The following is a 25,796-nucleotide window of genomic DNA, read 5'->3' on the forward strand; positions in this document are numbered from 1 at the left end:
AAGCAACTTCTAAACTCTTTACTAGAGCGGGTGTACCATTTTACACTTCCACCACCAATATATGAGAATCAGTTTCTTTGCATCTTTGCTATCATTTGATTTTGTCACTACTTTTTATTTTCACCATTCTGATAGGTATAATGATATCTCATTGTAGTTTTTATTTGCATTTCCCTTCAATTCAATTTTAGTATGTGTTATTAAAGTTTTTTTTGTTAATTGTCTTTTTTCTCTTACACTTGAATCCTTGATTCTTAGTATTATTAACATGATTACTTATTTCCTATCCTGTAGTATAAAGTAAGTAACTTCAGAGAAACAGAATCAGTATTACAACAAACACAAAACTATTAAGTAAAGTTTAAATTTCCTTTATTTCATTTTGTCCTTAGAGTTCATCCCACTAAGGATACAATGTTGTATTTTAAACTCTTACTATAAATGCTTTCTCTGTTTATTTGATGTACATGATTAAGTTTGTTCTTAGTTTTTCAACTTTAGCAATTTCACAAATTCATTTCTTGAATAAGTAATTCATTTTCCTAAATCAAGAGTTAAAATTATGTAGAAGAGTGTATGTAGAAGTTTTCAGAGACTCTTGCCTCCTATATTCTTTCATCTCCTCCCTCTTATAGGTAACCTTTAAAAAATGCTTTTTTAAAGAAAAGTTTCACGTTAATCCTTGCAGTATTTCTTCTTGTGCAAACAAATGCATCCATATGTGTATTCTTATCTTACACTTCTTTCTTAAAAGTAGCATACTGATCAAAACAATTTGTTGTAAACATTGATATTAAGTGCCAGACCTAACAGAAGGTGACTCTGTTGATGATGCCTTTCATGGTGAGGGAGTTGAATCTGTCACACTGACTTCTGAACCATTTCATGGTCTACAAGTTATGATCAATATGAGTTAGTGAAGTACGTTGGCTAGTAACTGTGTCGATGATAGTGTTGATATTCATCTGCTTTAGCAGTGGAGAAACTCTGCTTATTGCTCTGTAACTTTGGACAGAAAAAGAGACAGGTGAAAGATAGCTGAATACCTAGAAAGTTATTGCTAGCAGAGCAGGTGACACAGAACTAACCTGTGAGTTGGGGGACATAATGGAGTTAAAACTTTCAAGTAAAACAACATGAGTGGGATATTTGGCAAACATTAGCAGAGTAATTTACTAGAAGCAGTTGGAGGAGAAAACTTTTTCCCTTTCTTGTTTGCAGTTTATTAAATCAGGAAAGCTGAGCATAATCACTGGTGGGAAAGAGAGAGAAAGACTGCTTTTCATGATGAAAAGAGCATTTTGGGCAGTTTTACCAAAGTAAATCACAGAGTAAGATGGGAGATGCTTGCATTTGAAGAATCTCCTTATACATACTGTTCTCAGATTTTGCTGCATTATTTGGCAGAAACCTTTTTATGAAGTGCATCGTTATGACACGTTTTTCTATAGAATTTTCTAATTGAAAAGTTTCTTTCCTGACTAATGACTTAGCAGATAAATCTCTGGTACAAGAAATTGTCTTAAAAGCAAAGTTGCAATAACTAAACCTCTCTAATTTATGATAGTAGTTTCAAGTTCTCTGCTGTAGAGTATACTTTTAAGTGTAACACAGAGAAACATTAGTTCTGTTATATTTTTGCCTATAGTAATATATTGGTCTTAATTAATATTAAATGTTTGCTGAATCATTATTTTGCCTCCTTTCTTAGCATTTAGATAATCCTTTTGGTGATGTTTTGCCAGGATGCTTTAATATATTCGTAGTGGTTTAGAAATAAGGTAGTCTTTTGGTCTCAGTTGCTTTAGAAAAGTTTAAAAATTTCCTGTCACCTTAGAGCTTGGGTTCACAGTTGGTCTGTTTTCCTCCTATTGAATGACTTACTGAAGTAGAAGACACTCATGGGTGTTTAAAGGCACTGAACATTGAATAGGTTACAGGGCAAAATATGGGGGCCCCTGGTAATACCTAGTACCAGTTATCTAACTACATATATGTAACATTTCAATAGCTCTTCTTTGGATCATCTTTATGATGCAGGCTAATCATAAGCTCCCTTTCCCAAGTTTAATGGAATCACATGCTACGTTTTAGGGATCAGTAAGTCCTAGTTTCTAGTATCATTACACAATGCCATTGTAACACGCTAACCCTTGACTGCAGCTTGCCTAAATTGCTACTAGAAGGTTCTTGGTGCTTTTTTTCTTGGTTTAAGTTGTATGCTGTTCTCTTGTGGGTGACTATGAGACTTGTGCCATCAAATTTTGAACAAGGAGGAGAAATGTTGAACATTTATTCAACGATAGTTTTCATATCCTGTGGTGAATAACTTAAAAAATGTAGCTGAAGATAGCTTCATTGTTCAACCAGGTGCTTCCATTCTTTTTTTTAAAGCTAGATATTTCTTTGACTCTTGCTATAAAGTTAGACAAGCTTTGGTTTCTTTTTACTGTATAAATAGGAGATAAAAAATCTGTCAAAATAAAGTATTCTGAGTGTAGATATAATTGTCAGTTCTTAATTTATAAAATTACATTTCAGAAGATATGAATAGTTATGGTGTATAGTATGCTTGTTCAGTAGAAAGGTGTTCTCAAGTGATTGGTAAAACCTTGTGAATATTTGATATGAGAGAAACTTACTTGATAAAAGGGTTTAAATTTAATTTTTTGTTGTGGTAAAGAAAATAAAATTTACTGTCGTAACCATTTTGTAAGTGGATAGTTCAGCAGTGTTAAGTAAATTGTCATTGTTGTGAAACTGATCTCCAGAACTTTTTAATCTTGCAGTTCTGAAACTATACCCACTAACATGTTGATCACCACATCACCCAAATCTGGGTGATGATTGTGTTTCCTCAGGGCCACTCGTTCCACAGTGGGTGATTAACATGTTAAACAACAGCTCCCTCTTCCTGCCCTGACTCCAAACTAAAGCAAAAACAAAAACTGGTAACCACCATTCTGCTTTCTGTTTCTATGAATTTGACTACTTTTGATACCTCATGTAAGTGGGTCATGCAGTATTTGTCTTTTTGTGACTAGCTGGCTTATTTCATTTACCGTAATGTCCTGAAGGTTCATCAATGTTGTAGCACGTGAAAGGACTTCCTTGTTAAGAATGATATCCATTGTATGTATATGCCATATTTCATTTCTCCATTCAGCTGTTGATGGACATATGGGCTGCTTCCAACTCTTGGATGTTGTGAATAGTGCTGCTATGAATGTAGGTGTGCAAAGATCCCTTTGAGACCCAGCTGTCAAATATTGTGGATATATACCTGCAAGTGGGGATTGCTTAATTATATGGCAGTTCTATTTAAAAATATTTTGAGGTACCTCCGTACTATTTTCCATAGCAGTTGCACAATTTTACAGTCCTACCAACAGTGCACAAGTGTGAAATTTTCCCCACATTCTTGCAGACAGTTGTTGTTATGTCTTTTTTATTCTAGCTATCCCAAAGGGTGTGAAGTATTTCATTGTAGTTTTCAATTTTTTGTTTTTATTTATTTTAAAAGAAACATTATGTGGAGACCACAAGGAACCACTGAAGGTTTTTGTTTTGAGGGAGGAGGTAATTAGGTTTATTTATTTATTTTTAATGGAGGTACTGGGGATTGAACCCAGGACCTCCTGCATGCTAATCATGCACTCTACCACTGAGTTGTATCCTCCCCTGATTTGGTTTTGATTCAAGTCCTTTGTCCATTTTTATTTGCATTTTTAATTTTTTTGTTGTTATAGGAATTCTTTACATATTCTAGTTGTTAACCTCTTATCAGATATTGTTTGAAAATATTTTCTCTTATTCTGTAGGTTGCCTTTTCACTCTGTTGAATGTGTCCTTCGATGTGTAAAAGTTTTGATGTCCTTTGATATGTAAAAGTTTTGATGTAGTCCCATTTGTGTGTGCTTTTGGTGTCATATCCAAGAAATCGTTGCAAAGTCCAGTGTTATGAAGCTTTTCCTTTATGTTTTCTTTTAAGAGTTTTATAGTTTTAGTTCTTAGATTTAGATCTTTAATCCATTTTGAATTAATTTTTGTATGTGGTGTGAGATAATGAATGGTCCAACTTCATTTTTTTTTGCTTGTGGATATCCAGTTTTCACAGCACCATTTTGTTTTTGAAGAAGAATCCCATTGAGTAGTCCTGGCACCCTTGTCAAAAATCATTTGAATGTGTATTCCAGGGTTTATTTCTGGCCTTTCCATTCTATTTTATTGGTCTTTATGCCTGTCTTTATGCCAATATTATACCTTTGTGATATGTTTTGAAGTTAGGAAGTGTTTCCTCTAACTTTGTTCCCTTTTTCCTGAATTATTTTGATTATTTGGAGAACCTTGAATTTTTGTGATGAATTTTTCTATTTCTGCAAAGAAAAAAAAAAGCTCTTGAGATTTTGGTAGAGATTGCTTTGAATCTGTAGATTGCTTTGGGTAGTACGGACATCTTAACAGTATTGAGCCATCTAATCCCTGAATGTGGAGTGTCTTTCCATTTATTTGTGTATTCTTTAATTTCATTCAGCAGTGTTTTGTGATTTTCATTGTATAAGCCTTCCACTTCATTAGTTACGTTTATTCCTAGGAATTTTATTCTTTTTAGTGCTATTGTAATGGAGTGGTTTTCTGAATTTCCTTTTTGGATTGTTGATTTTTAGTGTAGAGAAGCACAGCTCACTTTTGTGTGATGACTTTGCATCTGACACCTTTGCTGAATTTGTTTATTCTATCAGGTTTTTTTTTTTGGTGGGGGTGAAATTTTTAGGTTTTTTTACATGTAAGAACATACCATCTGTGAATAGAGAAAATTTTACTTCTTTCTGATATGGATGGATATTTCTTTTTCTTGCCTAATTGTTTTGGATAGGATTTCCAATACCATGTTAAATAGAAGTGGAGGGAGGATGGCATCATTGCCTTGTTTCTGATCTTACAGGGAAAGCTTCTAGTCTTCATTCAGTATGATACTGACTGTGGCCTTTTGTAAGTGTTCTTTATTATGTTGAGGTACTTCCTTCATTGTCTAGTTTGTTTAGTGTTTTTTTTTTATCATTTAAAGGTGTTGAATCTTATCAAATGCTTTTTCTGTTATCAGTTGAGATGATTGGGGTGGGGTTTTTACTCTTCATTTTGTTAATACATTACAATGATTGATTTTTGAGTGCTGAACCAGCCTTGCATTCTGGGAATAAATCCTATTTTGGTCATGGTGTATAATATTTTTAATGTGCTGTTGAATTTGGCTTGCTAGTATTTTGTTGAGGATTTTTATATAAGTGTTCATCAGTGATTTTGGTCTGTAGGGTTTTTAAAAAATTAATATTTTTTAATTTTAATTAAAAACATTTTTTAATTTTTATTTTTTTAGTGGAGGTACTGGAGATTGAACCCAGGACCTTGTGCATGCTAAGCTAAGCTTGCACTCTACCACTAAGCTATACCTCTGGTCTGTAGGGTTTCTTTATAGTGTCTTTATCTGGCTTAAATTTAATTTTTTAAAAGTGATTTACATGTTTAATCTTTATTTAGGAAGACTTAAGTTTAGAATTAAAATAATTTTAGAGTACAACATATGTGTGACTCTCCTGTTATTGTCATTGTGTAGAATTACCAACCTTTTAAATTTGAAATAAGAAATGGAAAGTACCTGTACTGTTTTCATAAGCCTCATTGTGAAAAAATGTTTGATTTCTGAACTTGAATATGAACATAATTCAAGCCTATGAATTGTGTACTATTCATGTTAGTAGGAAGGTTAGTGGTTTATTGAGTAGATGCTTATGCTAGATATTTTAGTAAGGTGTTACCTAATCAGAAGTGTAAGGTACAAAAATTTTAAATATGTAGCATGTATGTTGTGTTTTGTCATACTAAAATGAACAAAAATATTGTGCTTAGTGGTAGTAACTGCAATTCTAAATTTTAGATTAAAATTTCCCATGACCCTTAATAAATGGTTTATTTTACACTTTGATTTTATTGTGTCTCAGGTATAATTGTATCTCCATCTTCATGTGAACCATTAATAAACACTCAAGATTTCGTTAGGTCCTCTTTACTGCCTTGAGTAAATAAATGTGAAGGTTTTTTGATACAGTCAACCCAAGAGTATATGAAATAAAAATCTGTGGATTTCCCTCAATCCATGCAGGATTATCCTGTATTTATCTACTTTGCTATGAAATCTGTCTTGATAATCTGCTATTGCTTGAAATCTGCCAGTGAACCAGTGGTGCCCAGTATGAAATGGGTTTGATGGTAATAATGCACTGTGCTTGTATCATACTGTATACTATTTGCGAGTGTTAACATGTGAAATTAGCTTGTTGTAAATTTGATTTTCAGATCTAGATATTCTTTTACACCAGGTAATTTGGTCTCACCTCTGAAATGTTGAAAGCCACTACACCCAGTAGTAATTACTGCTGTTTACTCATGATGTCTTAACATACAGAAAGTTAGGTCAGTGGAGCACATATGTATTTCAAATTAGTGCAGAAAGCTAAATGCAGAGTATGATATTCCAGTATAAGTGAGATGAAGAGTGAACATTGACAGTGCTTTAAAAAATGATTCTTATAGTTTAGCTGTGACTCTGGCAGACTGAGGTATGATTTTTTAAGGTGGTAGTATATGATAAAACAAATAGTTACCTGTTCTGATACTTACCTTGGGATAGGTATGATAGTTGACATATAATGTCTAGTCAACTGCAGCTTGTTAAGGCAAACTGGGAAATTAGCAGGCTTGGAATTAGATAGCTGATGTATGTCCACTCCTATATTAGGTATGATACGGTATCCAGTGTCTAGCAGCAGTCAGTGCCACTATGGTAGACAGATGAGAAGACAGTATTGTGTCATTTAGATTAGGGCAACTGGGGGAGACACAGGGAGACTGTTTTTAGAATGGGTTTAGGGGCAGGATTCCAGCTCCTGGGAAGGGGCTGGTAGATATATTATAGCAAGAACAAGGCAGGATATTGATCATTGGATGATTCAGGCATAGGGTACAATTGAGTACAGAGTGATAGAGTAGTGGGTCTGCAGGAATAAGGCAGAAGCCTTTTCTTATCCCCCACCTCCCCCTGTAGCACTCATTTGTTCTGAAGTTGATGATGGCGTGCTAGATTTTCTACAGAAATCAGAACTGATGGTCAAGAACTGGGGCAGGCTGAGTATGTAGGTTGGGCTAGGTGATCCTAATTGTGGTTAGAACTTGAGTCACAAATGGAAAGTATTGGGGAATGTGGGTGGACAAGGAAATGAGGAAGATTGCTGAACATCTACTATCCTACTCTTAAAAATAGGAGGGGAACAGGTGGATGTTTCCAGTTCTTTCTGGCTTTAGTTTCTGGCAGTGTATAGTGATGCCAAATCTATGTAGACTATGCCCCAGCTTGCTCCCTCCCCTCTTCCTGAAAGTAAAAGTTGTTTTTGAAGTATTGTGGCATTAGGTTTGTTTACTTTATCTACTTAGTTATTTTAGGAAGTTTTTTTTTGTTTTTTGTCTTGTTCTGTTTTTTACTTTTGGCCTCCCCCCTCCTTTCTGTGTATTAATTTTTAAGTTTGTAAGGGCAGATACTTGAGCTTTAGTTAGGAAATGTAGACAGGATCATTAATTCTCTTATGTATTCAGATTTCTTCCAGTTATACCTTCTCCAGATATCCTCCTCCTGCACTAGAGCAGCAGGTTCTACCTTTAGAAATTCTTTAGTTCTCTTTCCCAGTTTATGGAAAAGAAAATATATTTGTAAATGATATATGTGGTACTTGTGATGTGAGTATGCTATCAAGAAACGTTTAGGTGAAAATTTTGTTACTGGCCTGAGTATTACATGATCATTGCTTGATTTGTCATTCTTTTCACCCTGTCACTTAGTCAGAAGACTATAGAAATAAACTGGGGGAAGAAAAATACCTTTTTGAGCAAGGAGAAATCTTTTTTAAAGGTTACCAATCATCAAAGGAGCAATAGATTTCCTTCTTTTGAAGGTAGTTATTTATGTCTGATTTAATTTTTTTGGTGAGTTTTTCATTCTTGTCCTTTGTACTCAAAGTTGCCATGTATCATTTGACATAAGGAATGACAGCAACTTTCCTGTTTTCATTAACTATACTAATGCAGGAGCTAGTCTACTTTCTAACATTCACAATCTCATCTTAAATGACAGACTTCTGTCTGCTGTCTCCTAAGAAAGTAGATAAGCCGATAAAAGGAACATACCTTTGGGTCTTGTCAGGAGATCTTATGAAAGTTTCTGTTTCCTGCTAATCTTGTAGGTGAGCATAATAAAGATAGTTTTATGATAGAACTCAAAGTTTTTTGTGGGTTTCTTTTTGTAGATGCATATAACTTTATGAGATTTCATACCTGAAATATGAGTAAATCAGATTTTAGCAGCAGAGATAGTTTTGTAATTCCTCAGTTCAGCTATTTAGAGAAGATGTTGAACAGAAATTCCACCCTCATAATTTACTTTTTTTATACTAACAATAAGATTGTAATTAAAAATTTAAAAATCACCCACATTTTCTCCATCACGATAACTGTTTTCTTTTGCTTCTTTTTTTGGTGAATATTGTATCCTAATATAAGGCTTTTAACTTAAACTTTACCTATTTTGCTATACAGTTGTCATAAGTAGTTTTGCTACACAGTCATCATAAGTAGTTTCAGTGTATGAATTTTAATTACATTTGTAGCATAAGTTAATATGTGGCGGGACATTTAAATAGTTATTTATTTATTTATTTTAAAATTGAAGTATAGTCGATTTACAATATTGTGTTAAGTTTCCAGTGTACAGCATAGTGGTTCAGTCATGTCATATATATATATTCAGTCACCATATATATATATATATGAATATATATATATATATTCATTTTCCTCTTCCTTTTTAAGTGTTTGTATTATAATGATGGTGGTATTCCAGAAGAGTATGTACATTTCCGAGATGTGATCCTCATAGATACAAGAATATAACCCTTTTGGGAGGAGTGTTAAGATAAGGGGGTGTCATGTGGTGTATGTGCTGAGTTTGCTAGCTTTTAGGAGTTGGATATTTCTGCATTTTTAGGGAAAGGATTAATACACCAACTACTTTAAGTGCTCTCCCCCACTCCCCAATAACACGTAGGTTCTGAGGGACTTTGTTATTAATAGCTCTGTTTTGTAGCTTTTTTATTTTCTATCTTGAGACCACTTGGGATTGAAACAATCATTCTTTTGTAAAAAGAAATCAGAATTACTTTAAGATTTTTAAACAATATTAAAGAAAATCGGGTTTTTTTGTGTGTGTGTTTACTTTTTCCTGGGAGGATAATTTTAATCAATTAAGTCATTTGGAGTTAAGAATACAAGCATAATTATATATATTTAATATATATTTGTGTTTATATGCTACATAGTAGGTGTCCAGCAGGTTTTCAGACGTGGAGGAAGAAAGTTTTTTTGTTATTGAATTAATTTAACTTGGGATCTAAACTGAGTAACAGGTCCTAAACGTATTTATTATAGATCACTTGAAAAAGTTATGGTGATCAACTTTCAGCTTTTAGATCTGTTTACATCAGGAGTACTGCTGAGAGTGTTTACTTGAATTTAACATATAGAATTAAAAATATATAACCACTTATTACTTTTTAATCCAATAATTATATAATGAATGTATTTAACAAATCTTTAATGGCAGTGTATTATATACACTTGAGCCTAAGGAAGTGGTTTTACTTTAAAGTATATTATTCAAGCTATCAACAAATGTGTTTGCTTAGTTTTAAGTAAGGAGAAACAGAAGCTAGTTGTTATTGAAAATATTTTTTCCCAAGAAGAAAATAGTGATTGAGAGTTAAAGTAAATTTCATTTCTATGCTTTATCCTCCAAAGCTGTTGGAATGTTAATTCTTTTATAGTAGTTATAGAAAATTGGTACATATGCTAAAAATCTCAGAGTTTTTCCTTGACACTAGGTGAGAGCTCCACCTTGTGATCTTTGAGCATATTTTTTTAAAAATTAATAACCTACAGTAGGCCAGAAATGGTGTGGTGAGTTAGATTATTAAACTTACACTTTTATTTGAGCATTATGTATTCTTAGTTTTGGGTTTCCCAACTTAGGTCAAATGGTGTTAAGTAAATTTAAAGCCCTCGTTTGGGAATTTTTTAATGAAAATCCTTTGGGGAAGCAAATTGTATTTGTATATAGCTGTAAACATTTAAAATAAAAAGGGAAAAATTCTCAGTTCTTCCTGCAGATAAAATTTATATTCTTAAAGAAAAAAAACAATGCTAACTTACCCATTATTTCTCTCCTTTAAATTACAAAGCAGCTTCAATGTATATAACTCTTTTGAGCTATGAAGAACTGTTTTGGTGGCAAATTAGTTACTTAGAGAATGATTACAATAGTAAAACCTCAAGACACATGGAATTTAATACTATGTTTAATAATAGGTGGCAGTAGAGATAGATGCTTTCTCTTAGAAATAAATTTATTTTCACATTTATTGTTACAGGTAGTTCTATAAGGGCAAGCATCATTGCCCTCCTGTTCACCACTGTATGTCCAGTGCCCACCACTGCATTTGGCACATGGTAGATACTGTTAGTTGGTTGGATGGATTTTTAATATTGATAAACTTTTAAAAACAGATGTTTCACTAGGATAGAGAGTTGGCTAGTTTAGTTTAATAATTTTTTCTAAATCTATCAGACTCTGTCACGGTATTTCTTTTTAAAATATAGGCACCTTGTCTGGGAGACTTACATCTTCGTAAATTGTTTTTCTTTTGTGTTTGCTTTGGTTTCTAAATTACCAAATACATACTAGTATAACCTTATAGTGAGCAAAATAATTTGACTTGGCAAGACTTCTTGTACACTAGAAATTAGTTCTGTGCTACTTAGAGGAATGTAGTTTATCACACAGTACCTATTTTATTTAGTGCTTTCTGCTTTTCAGAGCTGATTCATTCTTTATGTCCCTTAGGAGAATCCATTTATGAACTATCTTTAAAGTCTGCTTAAAAACTGTATATTTAAGAAATGCAGCAAGTTTGGTTTTATAAAATGCTTAGAGAGAAGGGGCAGAGAGGAGTAGCTTAATTAGAGTGAGCAAGGAAGTGCAGTGTTTTGAACTTTTTTATTTTAATTACATATTAGTGGACATTTATGATGCTTTTTAGAGAGTTAAAATTAATGGAAAAATTAAAATGATCAGTTTCTTGTATAATGTCTATGCTGGAAGAGATCATTAGAGAAGTTCATCAGTAGGTGACATTTGAACATTTATTATTAATTGGATATGTTTAGTCTTTAGGTGGCTACCAAATACTAGATTCACTTGGAAATAAAATAAAATTATAAAGTTAAGAGCTTCAGACCCAGCCTATTTTCTTTTTTGTTATAAATTTGTCATTTGCTTTTAGATCACTCTCTTGTTTAGGAACTACATCTGTGACTTTCAAAACTAGAAATAATACCCTTCCTTTGGCCAAACTTAAACTTCGATCACAAATGGCATTTGTCTCTTGTCCATATGACATTATTTGTATTTAAGTTGATTGGAAGTTCCTTGAGGGAATAGTTAAAAACTAAGATTCCCCCCCCCCTTCCTGTTCAATGCAGATGTATTATTATGAAGTAGTTATTTATTAATAATAAACCAGGTTTTGGACTGTATGTTTTTTCTATGGTTGAAGAACCCATTTTTAAAATGTTTTAAAATTGTATCAGATTTTTTTATTAGCTCCTTTTAACTGTACTGTACATCATCAGCAGAAAGGTATAGAATTTTCAGGCATCTTGTATTATGGTTTAAACTTGTCAAAGATTTTAGGACGAGTGAAAGAGTCACATTCTGTTCCTAGTTAGGGTATCTGTCTTTTAAAGCCAGGCTAGAGAATCATGACAAATTTTAGAAAATAATTGTAATAAAAGGTTCTTTCCTAGTAACTGTTGTTACTATTGTGGGGCTATAACAGTTATAACAAATTCATATCTAGAAAAAGCAGTCAGATCCTTTTTGACTGCTTTTCTTCGAAAGAAATCCTTATTTACTAAAACACATTAGCAGGCACTTGGAAATTTAGTTTTTGAGTAGATAGATACCCTTCCCGATATTTTTGGTGTGTTCATAATAAATACGGCATCCTCCCTCCCCTTTTAAAGGAATTGTCTGTCTTAGAAGAAAGAAGCAAACCATCATTTTGCCCACGTAAATATATGAATGTATTTCTGACTTTGGGGCGTTCCAGAAGATGATAAAGAAATGATAGCAGCTCCAGAAATACCAACTGATTTTAATCTACTTCAGTAAGTATACTATGATAATTTCTAAATACTTGTTTTTTCCACAGAATGGGAAATGTATTAACTTCCGTTAAAGTTGCTTCTGCTTGAGAAGATCTAATATTTCAGTATAAGATAGCATTGCATACTTTGAAACAGTTTATATCAATGCTTATTGGGCTCTGTAACAGTAATTCCATGCTTTTTATACAGTACATTTAAGTTTATTTTTTAATTTAGATACTGTAAAATTTATTATTTTTGCTCTTCAGTTCTTTGAGTCCATACTTGGTTTTACAGTAGCAACTGTTTTGAGGGAATATCATGAAATTCTTAAAATGGGAAGTGTTCTCATTAGTAAGGAATATATACCAGGCAGTAATATTTAGGATGTAATGTCAGATTTCTGTTATAAAATTAAATGATAGGCTAAAACAAACATAGGAGGGTAGGATGTGCTTTCCATGTTTTTTTCAGAAACAAATGACATGCTCGTTTGTCCATAAAGTCACTTCAAAGAAAGTATTTCCTTTAAGCCTTATCTTAAAAGCTATACGTACTCTTTATTCAACTTTTATTCTAATTACTCTTTGGTGTTGATATAAGAAAGAATTTGAGCTACTGTATATGCAGTGGTGATTTTTATGCTAAGCTCCAGCTTCGTTAGGTGCCTAAGTGAAAACTTAACCCTTAAACTGCCCATGGACCCCTTTAACTTTACACATATGTACACCACACTATAATTGTTATTAGACTCTTTGTAAGACTTGATGTAAAAACAATCTGGTTGCTGAAAATTTTGAAAACAACAGATACCCTTGTACATAGTGGTGGCCAGTGTCTGCTTTTGATGTTATATGAATTTTCATTTTAAAAATACTTCTATATTCAGACTATTAAGGGTCTGCTGGGATATTGCCAATATTTCAAAGTATGAGTTTTAATGTGATTTTAATCCCAGTTTATATTGATTCTGTTTTAAGATTCTTGAAAATTTCTTGGCTTTGTTTTTGTTTGTTTGAAGGAGGCTATGGGATCATCTGAGAAAAAGAGTAATTTTTGATTTGACTATTATAAAGTTGTGAAATTCCTCAAATACATTAATACATTAGAGACAATTAAAAGGATTTGTATTATAGACTGTTGACTATTAGAATAGATCAAGTAATTAGGGTCTGAAGTAGGATAACAGAAAAGAGGGAATTGATGTTGTGGAGATAGATAGCATTTGATTGGGTATGTGAGTAGGGGCCAGGTAAAGGAAAAGGAGTGGAAGATTCAGTCATGTGATAGATGACTTGAAGTTTCAAGCCACTTTTAGGTTAACATAGTAATGGTCTATAAACATTTTAGCTTGTATTATTTCACCTAGGATAGGTTTTTGTTGTTCTTTTGACTTTAAAAATAGAAGAAAGCATTGGAGACTCACAAGAATAATTTCTTTGGTTGGGAATATTTTAGACTAATTCTCATTACTCCAGTTTTCTTCAGGAGGTTTTCCAGTTAATAATTAAACCTGTAGTGGCTTATTGTTTTAGTTGGGATAGCCTGGAGATGAGGATTAAGCATGTGTTGAGCCTTTGATTGCTTTGCGGCCATTGGAATATTGGCAAAGACTAGTAAGTGCAGACTTAGAGCATTTACTGAGCTCTTTAGGAGAGCTGGTATCCCACAGATGTCTTATTTATATACATCAAGTTGTTTAAAAACATTTTCAGTCTTTTTAACAAGGCCATATAGACACTTGGGAAGATTATTGATAACAGTCTTTTTAAGATGTAAGAGGCATGAATTTCGGGGTTAATATTAAGCAGTCATTCAGTTTTTGGTGCATTAACTCTGGGAGATGATGTTATTACAGGCTCTTTCCTCGCAACATTATAGGACATAGTTAGGATTGCCATTATCTTCAATACATTGTTTAAATAACTTTGTAGGTAAGTGGTATAAAAAATAACTTTTTTCCCTGCCAGCATCTTAACCATTACGTTAATTTTATAAAGTATTCCTACCTCACAGCCTCTGGACAACTGGTTATTATAGAAAAAAAAAAGGAAATAGAAGAAATCTAGTTAGAGAAGACTAGCTTTAGAAACATAGCCTTTCACTTTGATTCTGTTTATTTTAAACAAAACTGATACTAGGTTTACACATTTAAAATGGTAAAACCTCTATCTTTTATGTGTGTGGTTCAATTTCAAATGCCAAATATGCCTTGCTTTAAGCATTTAAATGTGGGTATGTTATTACTATTTAGATAGATATGTTTACATATATAAGAAGCATCACACATGCATATTTAAATTAGTCTACTTCCTTATGCCCAAGAAAATCCAAATTATACAACGCACTCCTACTCCAAAGTGAGGGATAGTTTCTTAGAACTGTAAGTTTACATTTTAGAGATTAAAGAGACTTTATGTGGTTGCCAAGGGGGAGGGGGGTAGGAAGGGACAGACTGGGAGTTTAAAATTTGTAGATACTGACAGGCATATGTAGAATAGATAAACAAGATTATACTGTATAGCATAGGGAAACATATACAAGATCTTGTAGCTCACAGTGAAAAAATGCGACAATGAATATATGTATGTTCATGTATAATTGAAAAATTATGCTCTACACTGGAAAATGATACAACATTGTAAACTGATTATAACTCAATAATAAAAAAAGAGACTTTAGAGATTACATTCTTTCTTGCATAAACATTGTTTATAGATGAGAAGATTGAGAGACTGTCAGTTCAAGACCACACAGTTTCTTAGTACAGCTCTAGAACCAGTTCTCTTGACTATGGCTCACTGCCTCTTTACTTCATAAAGGATCTTGATCAATTAGCACACTTCCCCACTGTATCTCAAATGGTTTGTTTGTAACAATGTTTTCTACATATTCTTTCAGAAACACATGTTTTCTACAGTTACCCTCAGGTTTATAAATGTTTTTTGAGTGATGTAGTAGAGGTCATAGGATCCTTAACATTGCTAAAATTCCTAAAGATTATCCAGTATCTAGTGCAAAAACCCAGTTTCCCCTGTACACCATAGTCTTTGAATCAGAAAATGAAACCAGCCATTCCAGTAGAACACCACAGTTCCTAGGGTTAAAAATTTTGAGAGCCCTTGGTTTCGTTTTTATGCTTTAGTTAAAAGTTAATAAAAAAAGTTTAGACATTTGTGTTTTAGTTTATTGTTTTTGTGTTATGTAACCTTATATGTTTGGTAATGTGCTATGGTATGATGCTTTGGGAAAGCATCTTAATTACATTTAAATCTAATACAGAATTTTGTAATGAGTTAACCAAGCCTTCCTTGTAGAAAATATGGCAAAAATTAGAAACTCCATCTACATTTCTAAGAAAGGTTTTAAATAATTGCCTATCTTTTTGTCATAGGGAGTCAGAAACACATTTTTCTTCTGACACAGATTTTGAAGACATTGAAGGAAAAAACCAAAAGCAAGGCAAAGGAAAAGTATGTACAGAATATGTGTTTTTATTTGGGTTAAGGTCCTAAATACACATATATGAATAAACATAATTATATGTTTAATGTCTAACATATATTTAGCTATGTCTCAGATGTTGTCTTTTAAAAATGCTTTTTTTTTTCCTGGTTGGTGTGGTTTCTTTGACTTTTAGACCAAATATCTTTCATTATCTACTTATATTACTATAAAGTTGGAATTACTACATCATTGTTTCTAGTAGTTTATTTTATAAAGCATAGTATGCTAAGCAAAATACGGTATTCTGTTGACTTTATTTTTACTTACACATGACTCAATATAAAGCAAATCAGTAAATTTCTTATTCTAAAGCACCCTAAAAATGTAACCTACAAGCGTTTAAGTCTAATGGGTTACTTTTGGCAAGTTTTACTCTTTATAAGTAATGTCAAGGATAAAAACTAACAAAGTGAAGTTCTGAGTCAGTAGAATGTAAGTTTAGAGCATCAGTTGGGTAGCCTGAGGGGTGTGGATGACTTAGGGAATTGTTAAATCATTTTGCTGTTTTGGAAAATATGTTTCACTTTGTGCATGTGAAAATACATTGTGCAAAAGATGATTTGTTTTTGTTCACCATTTTCTTTGCCAAAATGAAGTTTGGATTTATATTTTCTCACAACACATTTTCTTTTAAAAAGTCTAAATAATGCAGAAATGTACAATGAAGAAAGTAAAAATTTCCCATTTTAAACATGTAAACATTGTGGTGAATGTACATATGTATGTATATACACACACACCTATGTATAAATATGTCATAGAATTTTGCTTAAATGAAATCATACTATGTAAATGGTTTAATTTGCTTTTAAAAGTTAACAGTATGTTGTCAGCAGCTTTCTTATCAGTGAATTTTTCCTGTCTGTAATTTTTAATGGTATCATAGCATCCCATTTTATGTAAGGAACATAATTTATTTAACTAGTCTTTGGAATATCTTTTTAGAGGGTACATAATCCATGTGTTTCATAATTTCATATGCATTCTTAGTCCTCTAAAAAGTAATAGTTTGAGAGAGAGTGAAAAGAGAAAGTGGGAAAGAATACAAATGTTAAATCATGACTATCCAAAGACAGCCATAATTCTAGTGGGTAGGATATGGTTATTCATTAGAAAACCGGTTTTTGTTTGTTTGTTTGTTTGTTTTTTCTGTCATCATCTTGCAAAACAGAAACTACTTTAGACCTTGATTTGATTTGCACGCTGAGATAAGACTTATAGTGGCATCTGAATAGAGTAGCCACTGCTTTGAGTCAGGTGTTAGGGGTCAGATCAAGGACTTATTATAATGGTAGTATTTTGACCCTATACTATGTATGTTGGATGCACTGTGCTAAAATTTTACATGTTATCTAATTTAATGATTGAACAACCCTGTAGATTAGAAAACTTCCTTATTTTTATAGATAGGAAACTGAGGTCTAGAGAAGCTTAGTGGTAAAAGGATTTGAGCCCACATCTGTTAAAAGATGATGTTCTTAATCCACTATAGTATACTATCTAGTCTTCTTGTTTTCTGCTCTACAAGATTATACCCAGGTTAGCATGTTTACTTCTTGTACTTGCCAATATTATCACTCCTTGCACATTGTTTTTTCTAGCACAGCGTATCCGTTGAGTCATTTTAATTGTACTAATTAGTTTTTCATACCAACAGGGAATATTGAGGCATATGATAGATAAATTGCAAATACATAGCTCCATGTTAATTAACATGAACATTTTATACTTTTCTAGTGTACTCTTTGTAGTTGATCTTTTCTTTCACCCTTATCTCTGAAATTCCTTTTACTGGAGACAAAAGCCTGGGGACAAAAGCTTTTCATTCTACAATTAGTAATTAATGACTTAGGTTCACAAAGACTGAATCTTATTAACAAAATAATGTAAATTAACAAGTAGTATCTCTCATTTGTTAGGAAGGGATTTGAAGTAGTTCTTAAGAGTAGAGTGGTTTTGGACTCTTGAAGAAGGAGGAAGGACCCTTTATGGAACAAAGTATAGAAACATACAGACTGTCAGTGGAAATAAGTTTGTAGACCTGGCAGTAGATCACAGATCTGCAAACTATGGACTGTTTTTGTACTGCCCACAAACTAAGAATGGTTTTTACATTTTTAAAGTGTTGTAAGAATAAAGATTGTGACAGAGACAGTTTGTGGCCTGCAGAGCCTAAAATGTTTACTATCTGGTACTTTACAGAAAGTTTGTTGACTGTTGGCTCTAGATCATAGAAATGTATAGGTCTAAAAGAGACCTTCAAAATCATTGAATCTGTAAATATTTTAATACAATTCTAGCGTTTTAGAAATGAATACTCTGAGTTAGGGAATAACTTGTTTTTTAGTAACAAGGTATAAGTGCTGTTGGAGATACTTTATAACTAAGGCAGGTAGGCAACCTTTTCACGATTTAAGAAGTCCCTATTCCCAATATCAGCAACTTTCTTATAAAGGGACTTCATTTCCGTAGTGTTCATTAATTGAATTTTCATGATAAACAAGTGTTGGAGGGAGGGCCCAGAACAAGAATGAGATTGATACACCCATTCATACTGTTTAGAATTCCTTTGTCAACGCACTGCAATGATTTATAAGGCTAACAATAGACATCAAGTTAAAATATTGAATTATGAGTTACTTATTTCATAGAGTTTTATTATTCTTGTTGCCCACTCCAGCCTGCACCCTAGAGCAACAATCCTATGAAGTAGGCGCAGTTGTATTCTCACTTTACAAGTTAGGAAATCTCTGCAGCACAGTGTGATTAAGTAACTTGCCCAAGATCCCTCAGCTAACAGGGATAGAAATTTAGACTCATACAGTCTGCTAGTCTGCAGAGACTGTGCTCCTACCTGCAGTGTCACATGTGGTATATAGTAGTATAAATGAAAAAGGTGATACCACAAAGAAGCTGTCACCATATCATTTTATTATGACATATGTGTATGGTACTCCCCTTTAGGTCAGGTTTTAAGCATGTTATAATTATGAATCCTATCAGCTGCTTCTGCTGTATTTTATTTTTGAACTCTCAAGGATATAAGGATATAATTTAACCAACTTATATTTTTATGCAGACTTGTAAAAAAGGCAAAAAAGGCCCAGGAGAAAAGGGCAAAGGTGGAAATGGAGGAGGAAAACCTCCTTCTGGTCCAAACCGAATGAATGGTCATCACCAACAGAATGGAGTGGAAAACATGATGTTGTTTGAAGTTGTTAAAATGGGCAAGAGTGCTATGCAGGTAATATTTATTGTGTTCTTCCCAGTTCATTTGTACATATTGAACTTCAGTGATTTCTGTAAAATACATCTCTGATTTTTCTAATTGTGTTTTAAAAATTTCTAACACTGCTTATTAGAAAAAAGCAACAAACTAGTCAGAAAACTAGGGATTTGTCTATTCAGGCGTAAGACCTTTAATCTGTGTCTCGTCATTTTCTGCTGCATTATTTTCTTTTAATGGCACATAATAAAAAATTATTTGGTCAAAAAATATGCTGATGTGAACCCTGACTATGAGGTTTCAGTTTCCCCTGAATTTATGTAGTGGCTATTAAAATATGAAGTCCTTTGCCCATACAGAATTCTTGGTTGAGTGACCTAATAAAATCACTATCCACTTCAGTGAACTGAATTATTTTGATCACAGTTGTATTTTACAAATTTTATTACCTGTGCTGTTTCTTAGCTGAAGAGTAAAAAGTTGGAGTCATATCCTTGTCAAATCATCTTAAATTTTGCTTCTTCATAATTTTATGACAATAAAAGCATTCAGGCTTTACACTGGAGGCTAAACCCATATATGGTTTTAAATATTGAATAAATACTAAAAGAATATACATGCCTAGTGAAATTGTTTAATTTACAAAAGCAATAAGGAATTTTTTTTTCCTTCATGGAATTAACTTTAATCAACAAAAGGTACACATGGATGGTTTAGGGAGGGCTAGCCATTAAGCTTTTTGTTTTTAATGAATAACTGAAATGTAAATCTTATTTATAAATATGGAGTTATCTAAATATGTGTAATTTTATAAATACATTTTAAAATATCAATTTAAACTAATGAACATTTTTACACGTAAAATGAAAAAGAATTGTTGGCTTTTGAAGTATCAATTGCACAGTGCAACGTATTTTCTTAAATTCAAATTCACCTTTTATGCATATATGGTTTATGTTCACATAGCTGTGATTAGGATGTAGATTTTATTTCTTGTTTAATGTTTTAAATGATTATTTTGTGTACATATTTGAAAAATAATTTCTTGTTATATTACTGTGCCATGGTTTATTTAGTCATTCCCTAATTTAAAAAATTATCGTCTTTGTAGTTCCCATTTTGGGTTAGTTTTATTGAAGGGATAAATTATCTGTCACATCATATACCATTTTATCACCTTCCTTTTTATATTTATATTATACTTCTCTAATATTTTGTTCTAGGTGGCTAAATGCGTTAATCTTTTTTCTGATATCTTTTGTTTTTTGTTAACATCAGAAACCTCAACTTATATCCACAGCTAATTAGGCTATTCTATTTTTGTTTAGTCTGTTTTTTTTTTAACTTTTTGGCATATCTGAAATTTTAATAGAAATTGTGAGGGCTTAGCTTTGTATTTCTTTTTGTTAATGATATCTCAGTGTTTAAAGAATAAACATTTTCCTTTTTTTCTGTTGCTTATGGTTTGTCATATGTTAAGATTGTACCTCTGTGCCATTTTTCTGTTTCTAAATGTGCTTTTCCCCTTAAAAGCAGAATGCCCACAGTGTATCTCCATTGGTTTCCTTGAATCATTTTTCCACCTCCAGTTTGTTTTGTGTACTCCCACTTGTGTTATCTTTCTAATACCAATTTTCATCAAGGAAGTCTTCTGTTTACAAACTTTCAAGAGTTCTTCCTTATCTAAAAGTTCCAGCCCCAACTTCCTTTTGGAATACTTGCTGTTTTATAGCCACAGTATGTTCTCTGCCCCCAGACCATTCTTTTAGTTTTTCTTACTGCATGGAATATTGTTATTTTCCTCTCTTCCATATCGTACAGGATTGACTAAATCAAATGTCACTCTTTTTTTGAGAAGCATTCTTGGACTCTGTCTCCTTCTACCCATGAATGTTTTTCTTACTCTTCTCTTTCCAATGTAGCACTTAGTATATTGTATTTTAGTTATGCACATGTCTGTATTTGCTTCTAGATTATTCATTCCTTAACCGAAGACTGTGTGTTACTTTTTTGTATTCCCAGAGTATACTTATTTCAGTAATTATAAGGGAGAGTGAATAAGTACAAGACTGGCTGTTGGTTTTAAAATACTTCTTAAATTTTAAGAAAGGACAAACCATGCATGTGTCCCTAGTTCTATTAGATGATAGATGTTGAATTTTGTTGAATGAGTTCTTAGTATACTATATGATTAAAATATTTAAATATAGTTCAATGTGATAGCTTGTTTTATTTTTACTCTTTGTGTTCAATAGGTATTTATTACAGCAGCCATATATAAACTCTAGTATAAACTCTACTTGATCTTCATTAATAACTTTTAAATGTGATATGGTGATCTTTTTGTGAGATTTCATTAAATTTTTTTTATATCTTTATTGACAAGAATAGCCATTCTAGTTATTTATTGCTGCATAACAAACCACCCCAAACTTAGTGATGTAAAAAAACAGCCACTTTATTATGCTTAGTGATTCTGTGGATCTAGAATTCAGACAGAACTTAAATAGATTTGTCTCTTCTGTGCTGCTTATCCTTGATGGCTGGGGTTTTAGCTGAGATAGCTTGAAAGCCTGGAGGTCAGAAAAACAGGGACTATAGTCATCTGCAGTCTTCTTTATTTATGTTTGGTGCCTAGTTAGGAGTGACTTGAAGGCTGGGCTCAGCTGTAACTATAACCTAGAGTACCTACAATGGCCCTTCCATGTGGCATTGTTTTCTTTTAGTATGGATTCTGGGTTTGGAGAGAGTGTCCTGTGAGGAAGTATTTAGATCCCCAATGCTGTAAGAACCCAATACAGAAATTGAGTAGCCTCCTATGACCTAATCTTGGAAACATTATTTCCGCCGTACTCTGTTCTAGAGAAGGGGGCATAGACCCCACTTCTTTTTGGGGAACAATGTCAAACAACTAGGGGTGATGTTTTAAAACTTTCATAGTCCCTTAATATATTCTCTTGATACTTATTGCCTGTATCATATTTGGAAATCATCTTAAACACATTTCTTTCATAAATTGAGTTGATTAACTTATACAAGCTGCTGTAAAATTTAGAAAAGGACTGAAATCTAGAAATTAAGCAAAATTTTAGAATATGTCCAGTTTCTCTGAGCCAGGTAATTCTTAGATAATATTTCCTTTTTCTTTTCTTTTTGTGTAATCATATTATCTTTCTTGTACAACAAATTGTACATATTTTATTTATTCAGTTCATACCCAGATTCCATATTTATTGGTATATAACTTAATATATTTTCCCCTCATAACTTTTCATTTTTTATATTAGCTGTTATTTATTATCCTAATTAAAAATTTTTTTAAATTTTTTTTTGTTGTGATTTCTTCCATCCACAAAGGAATCCAGTACTGCTTAAATTTTTTAGTTCTGTTATTTAAAAAAAATTGCTACATTGAGATATACATCACAAACCATAAAATTCACCCTTTTAAAGTGTAAATTCAGTGGTTTTTAGTACATTCATAGAGTTGTACAACCATTACCACAATCTAATTTTAGAATTTTTTTTTAATACCCTGGAAAGAAACCTTCTGCCCATCAGCAGTTAGTTTCTCCTCACCTGCCCCCAGGTTTAAGTAACCATGAATCTATTTTCTATAAATTTACCTATTCTGAACATTCCAAATAAAGGGAATCATACAATATATGGTCCTTTTTGAATGGTTTCTTTGACTTAGCATAATGTTTTAAAGGTTCATCCATGTTGTGGCATGTATTATAACTTCGTTTTTATTGCCAAATAATATTCCATTGTATGGATTATACCATATGTATATATTTTTTAATCCATCCATCCCTTGACATACCTATGGTTTGTCTCCACATTTTGGACATTGTGAATAATGCTGTTAAGAGTATTATTATACAAGTTTTTGGACATACGTTTTCATTTCTCTTGGGTAGTATATACCTAGGAGTTGAGTTGCAGTGTCATTTGGCTACTCTTTAACCTTTTGAGGAGCTGCCAAACTAGTTTTTCAAAGTGGCAGCACCATTTTACATTTTCACCAGCAGTGTTTTAGCATCCCATTTCTCCAAATCCTTGCCAACATTTGTTATTGTATGTATTTTTTAATTATTGCCATCCTAGTGGTTATGAAGTGGTATATTATTGTGGTTTTGATTTCCATTTCATTCATAACTAGTTACATTGAGCGTCTTTGCATGTGCTAATGGCCATTTGTTATATCTTTTACATAGAACTGTCTATTCATATCCTTTGCCTATATTTTTAATTGAGTTATTTGACTTTTTAAAATTATTAAGTGTATTTTTTTATATTTTCTGGGCACAAATCCTGTATCAGACACAGGATTTGCAAACATTTTCTCCCATTCTGTGGGATATCTTTTCACTTCCTTGATGGAGTCCTTTGAATAACAAAAAGTTTTAATTTTGAGTAAGTCAAATTTATTTTTCCTTTTGTCTTGTGCTTTTTGATCTAATATTGAAGGTTTTGCCTAATGCACGGTTATGCAAATTTACTTCTGTGTTTTATTGTTTTAGTTCTTACATTTAGGTCTTTGATCCAGTTTCAGTTAAGTATCGTGTACAGTGTGAGATAGGGTCCAACCTCATTCTTTTACATAACAGATATCTAGTTGTTCCAGAACCATTTGTTGAAAAGACTAGTCTTTCTTTATTGAATTGTGTTGGCATCCTTGTCAAAAATCAAATGACCATCAATCTAAGGATTTATTTCTGGACTCTGAATTTTATTCATTAATCTGCATATCTGCTCTTATGTCAGTACTGTACTGTCTTGATTACTGTCGCTTTGTAGTAAGTTTATAATTCATGAAGTGTTGAGTCTTCCGATTATGTTCTTTTTTCAAGATTGTTTTGACTCTTCTGGATCTCTTGCATTACTATAAGAACTTCAGAATCAGCTTTCCAATTTCTGCTAAGAAGCCACCTGGGAGTTTGACAGGGATTGCATTGAGTCTATAGATCAATTTGGAGGGTATTGTCATCTAACAATATCGAGTCTCCAGATCCATGAACTGTCTTACTTTCTTCTGATGTCTATTTAGCCTTCAATTTGCCTTTCTTATTAATATGGGACTATTAATTAGTGCTCACTATTGGAAAAAGGTGTTATTTTATTCTGCATTCCCTCAGGCATTCATTTTTTAAAATTAAAAAAAAAAGTTTCATTCCATTGCAGTGTTAATATTTTAAATATTATTTAGTACAATATTTTGCTAAAAATATTTAGTACATTATTTAGTCAAAAATATTTTAGTGTTTCCTAAGACATCTATGGTGTCACTAAGAAATAATAAATAATTTCAGTTTATAGAGTTGGATCCCATAGTTGTCAGATTCCTTTTAATGCAAAAAATGTAGAAGATGGATCATCATTATGTTCTATCAGGTGATTAATTTACTGAATTTGATTCTATTTTATTATATTTTAACTTTAAACTTCAGTATATAAATATGTATTTATTGAAGTAATGTGATACCACTTAATACTGAATCTTAATGACTTTAATCTGACTTAATTAATTCTTGGAACATAAGAAAAAGCTAATGGTTTTTTCCTCCTCTTCTCTACTGTAGTCGGTGGTAGATGATTGGATAGAGTCATACAAGCATGACCGAGATATAGCACTTCTTGACCTCATCAACTTTTTTATTCAGTGTTCAGGCTGTAAAGGTAAGATATACTTATTTTGGAGGCAGAATGTTCTCAAATGATCTCTTCTTACTTCACCTAAAGATACATTAGCCATTTACATGGAAAATAATGCCAAGATACTGAATTGTTTGCATTATAACCAAAGAAAATGTATTTAAGGAAAAAAAAAAGCAAAGAACAACGTAAGAGAGGAAGTCTCTTGAAATAGTTGTTTTCATATGTGAAAGTTAACCAAAAACTTGGCAATTTATAATTGTTATGTTACTTTTATTAAATATATCTCCCACTTTCAGCATCTGGTTTTAGGAACAAAGAAATGGATTAAGAAGGGAGGAAGAAGATAATGAAGAGATACAGGTTCAAGTGGCAGGGAAATGTAAAGTGTAGGGAATTAAAAAGTGCCCTGAATAACAGTAAGTAAGTAAGTAAGTTAAGCAAGGTATTGGTGAAATCTCCAGGTTTTTTTTTTTCCTAAAAGGAAAAAAACTCTGGAGTAGGGAGTGGGGTCTTATTTAAAATGTTTATACTTTATTTAGAAAGGTTTTTAAGTAAGAGTAGAGAAAATATATAGAAATGTCTTTCCTGGAACAGAAGTTTAGCATACACATTTGGCAGGGGGACAAAATTGTGTAAATTGGAGAGTCATATATCCTGATCTGGATTAGTAGATAAGTCAGTCAAGATCATGGGCAGGTTCTGATCTATTCTGTATCTCCCCAGTACTTGTCCCATCCTTGAAATTCTAGAAGATAACATGAGCAAATAAATGTTACAGAGTTTTCCAGGGGTATTACATATTTTAATGAAAATGGCACCAAAGACATAGGCATTAGAAGTCAGGAAGAGGAAAGGTTGCTAAAAATAGATCTAAAAAACTAAGATGTTAAAAAATGACTGATTAAAGCAAATCTGAAAAAAGATTGCAAGAAGAAATTTACTAATGTCTACTCCTTTAATTCTATAAAATTTCTTCAAAAACCCTGTCATTGGAATTGGAAAACAAGTAACATTATAAGAACTGATGAATTTTATTTGAGGTTGATCACAACTTCCAGTGTAGCCTCCATGTTAAATGTTACATGTGTGAGGCCTG

General features: G+C 32.4%; 1 protein-coding gene across 6 annotated transcripts in view; it reads left to right on the forward strand.

The window, feature by feature from the left end:
* Window positions 1–25,796, forward strand: part of STAG2 (STAG2 cohesin complex component) — a 108,208-nt gene that overhangs the window by 28,639 nt on the left and 53,773 nt on the right. For all 6 annotated transcript variants that reach the window (XM_006203981.4, XM_031671361.2, XM_072956804.1 and 3 more), the window contains 4 exons: window positions 12,184–12,327; window positions 15,701–15,779; window positions 18,893–19,057; window positions 24,625–24,721. In XM_006203981.4, the coding sequence (XP_006204043.1) occupies window positions 12,284–12,327; window positions 15,701–15,779; window positions 18,893–19,057; window positions 24,625–24,721 (385 nt within the window). In that variant the 5' untranslated portion in view covers window positions 12,184–12,283. The remainder of the gene's footprint in view (window positions 1–12,183; window positions 12,328–15,700; window positions 15,780–18,892; window positions 19,058–24,624; window positions 24,722–25,796) is intronic.

This window comes from Vicugna pacos, chromosome X, assembly GCF_048564905.1.
Source record: "Vicugna pacos chromosome X, VicPac4, whole genome shotgun sequence".
NCBI lineage: Eukaryota > Metazoa > Chordata > Mammalia > Artiodactyla > Camelidae > Vicugna > Vicugna pacos.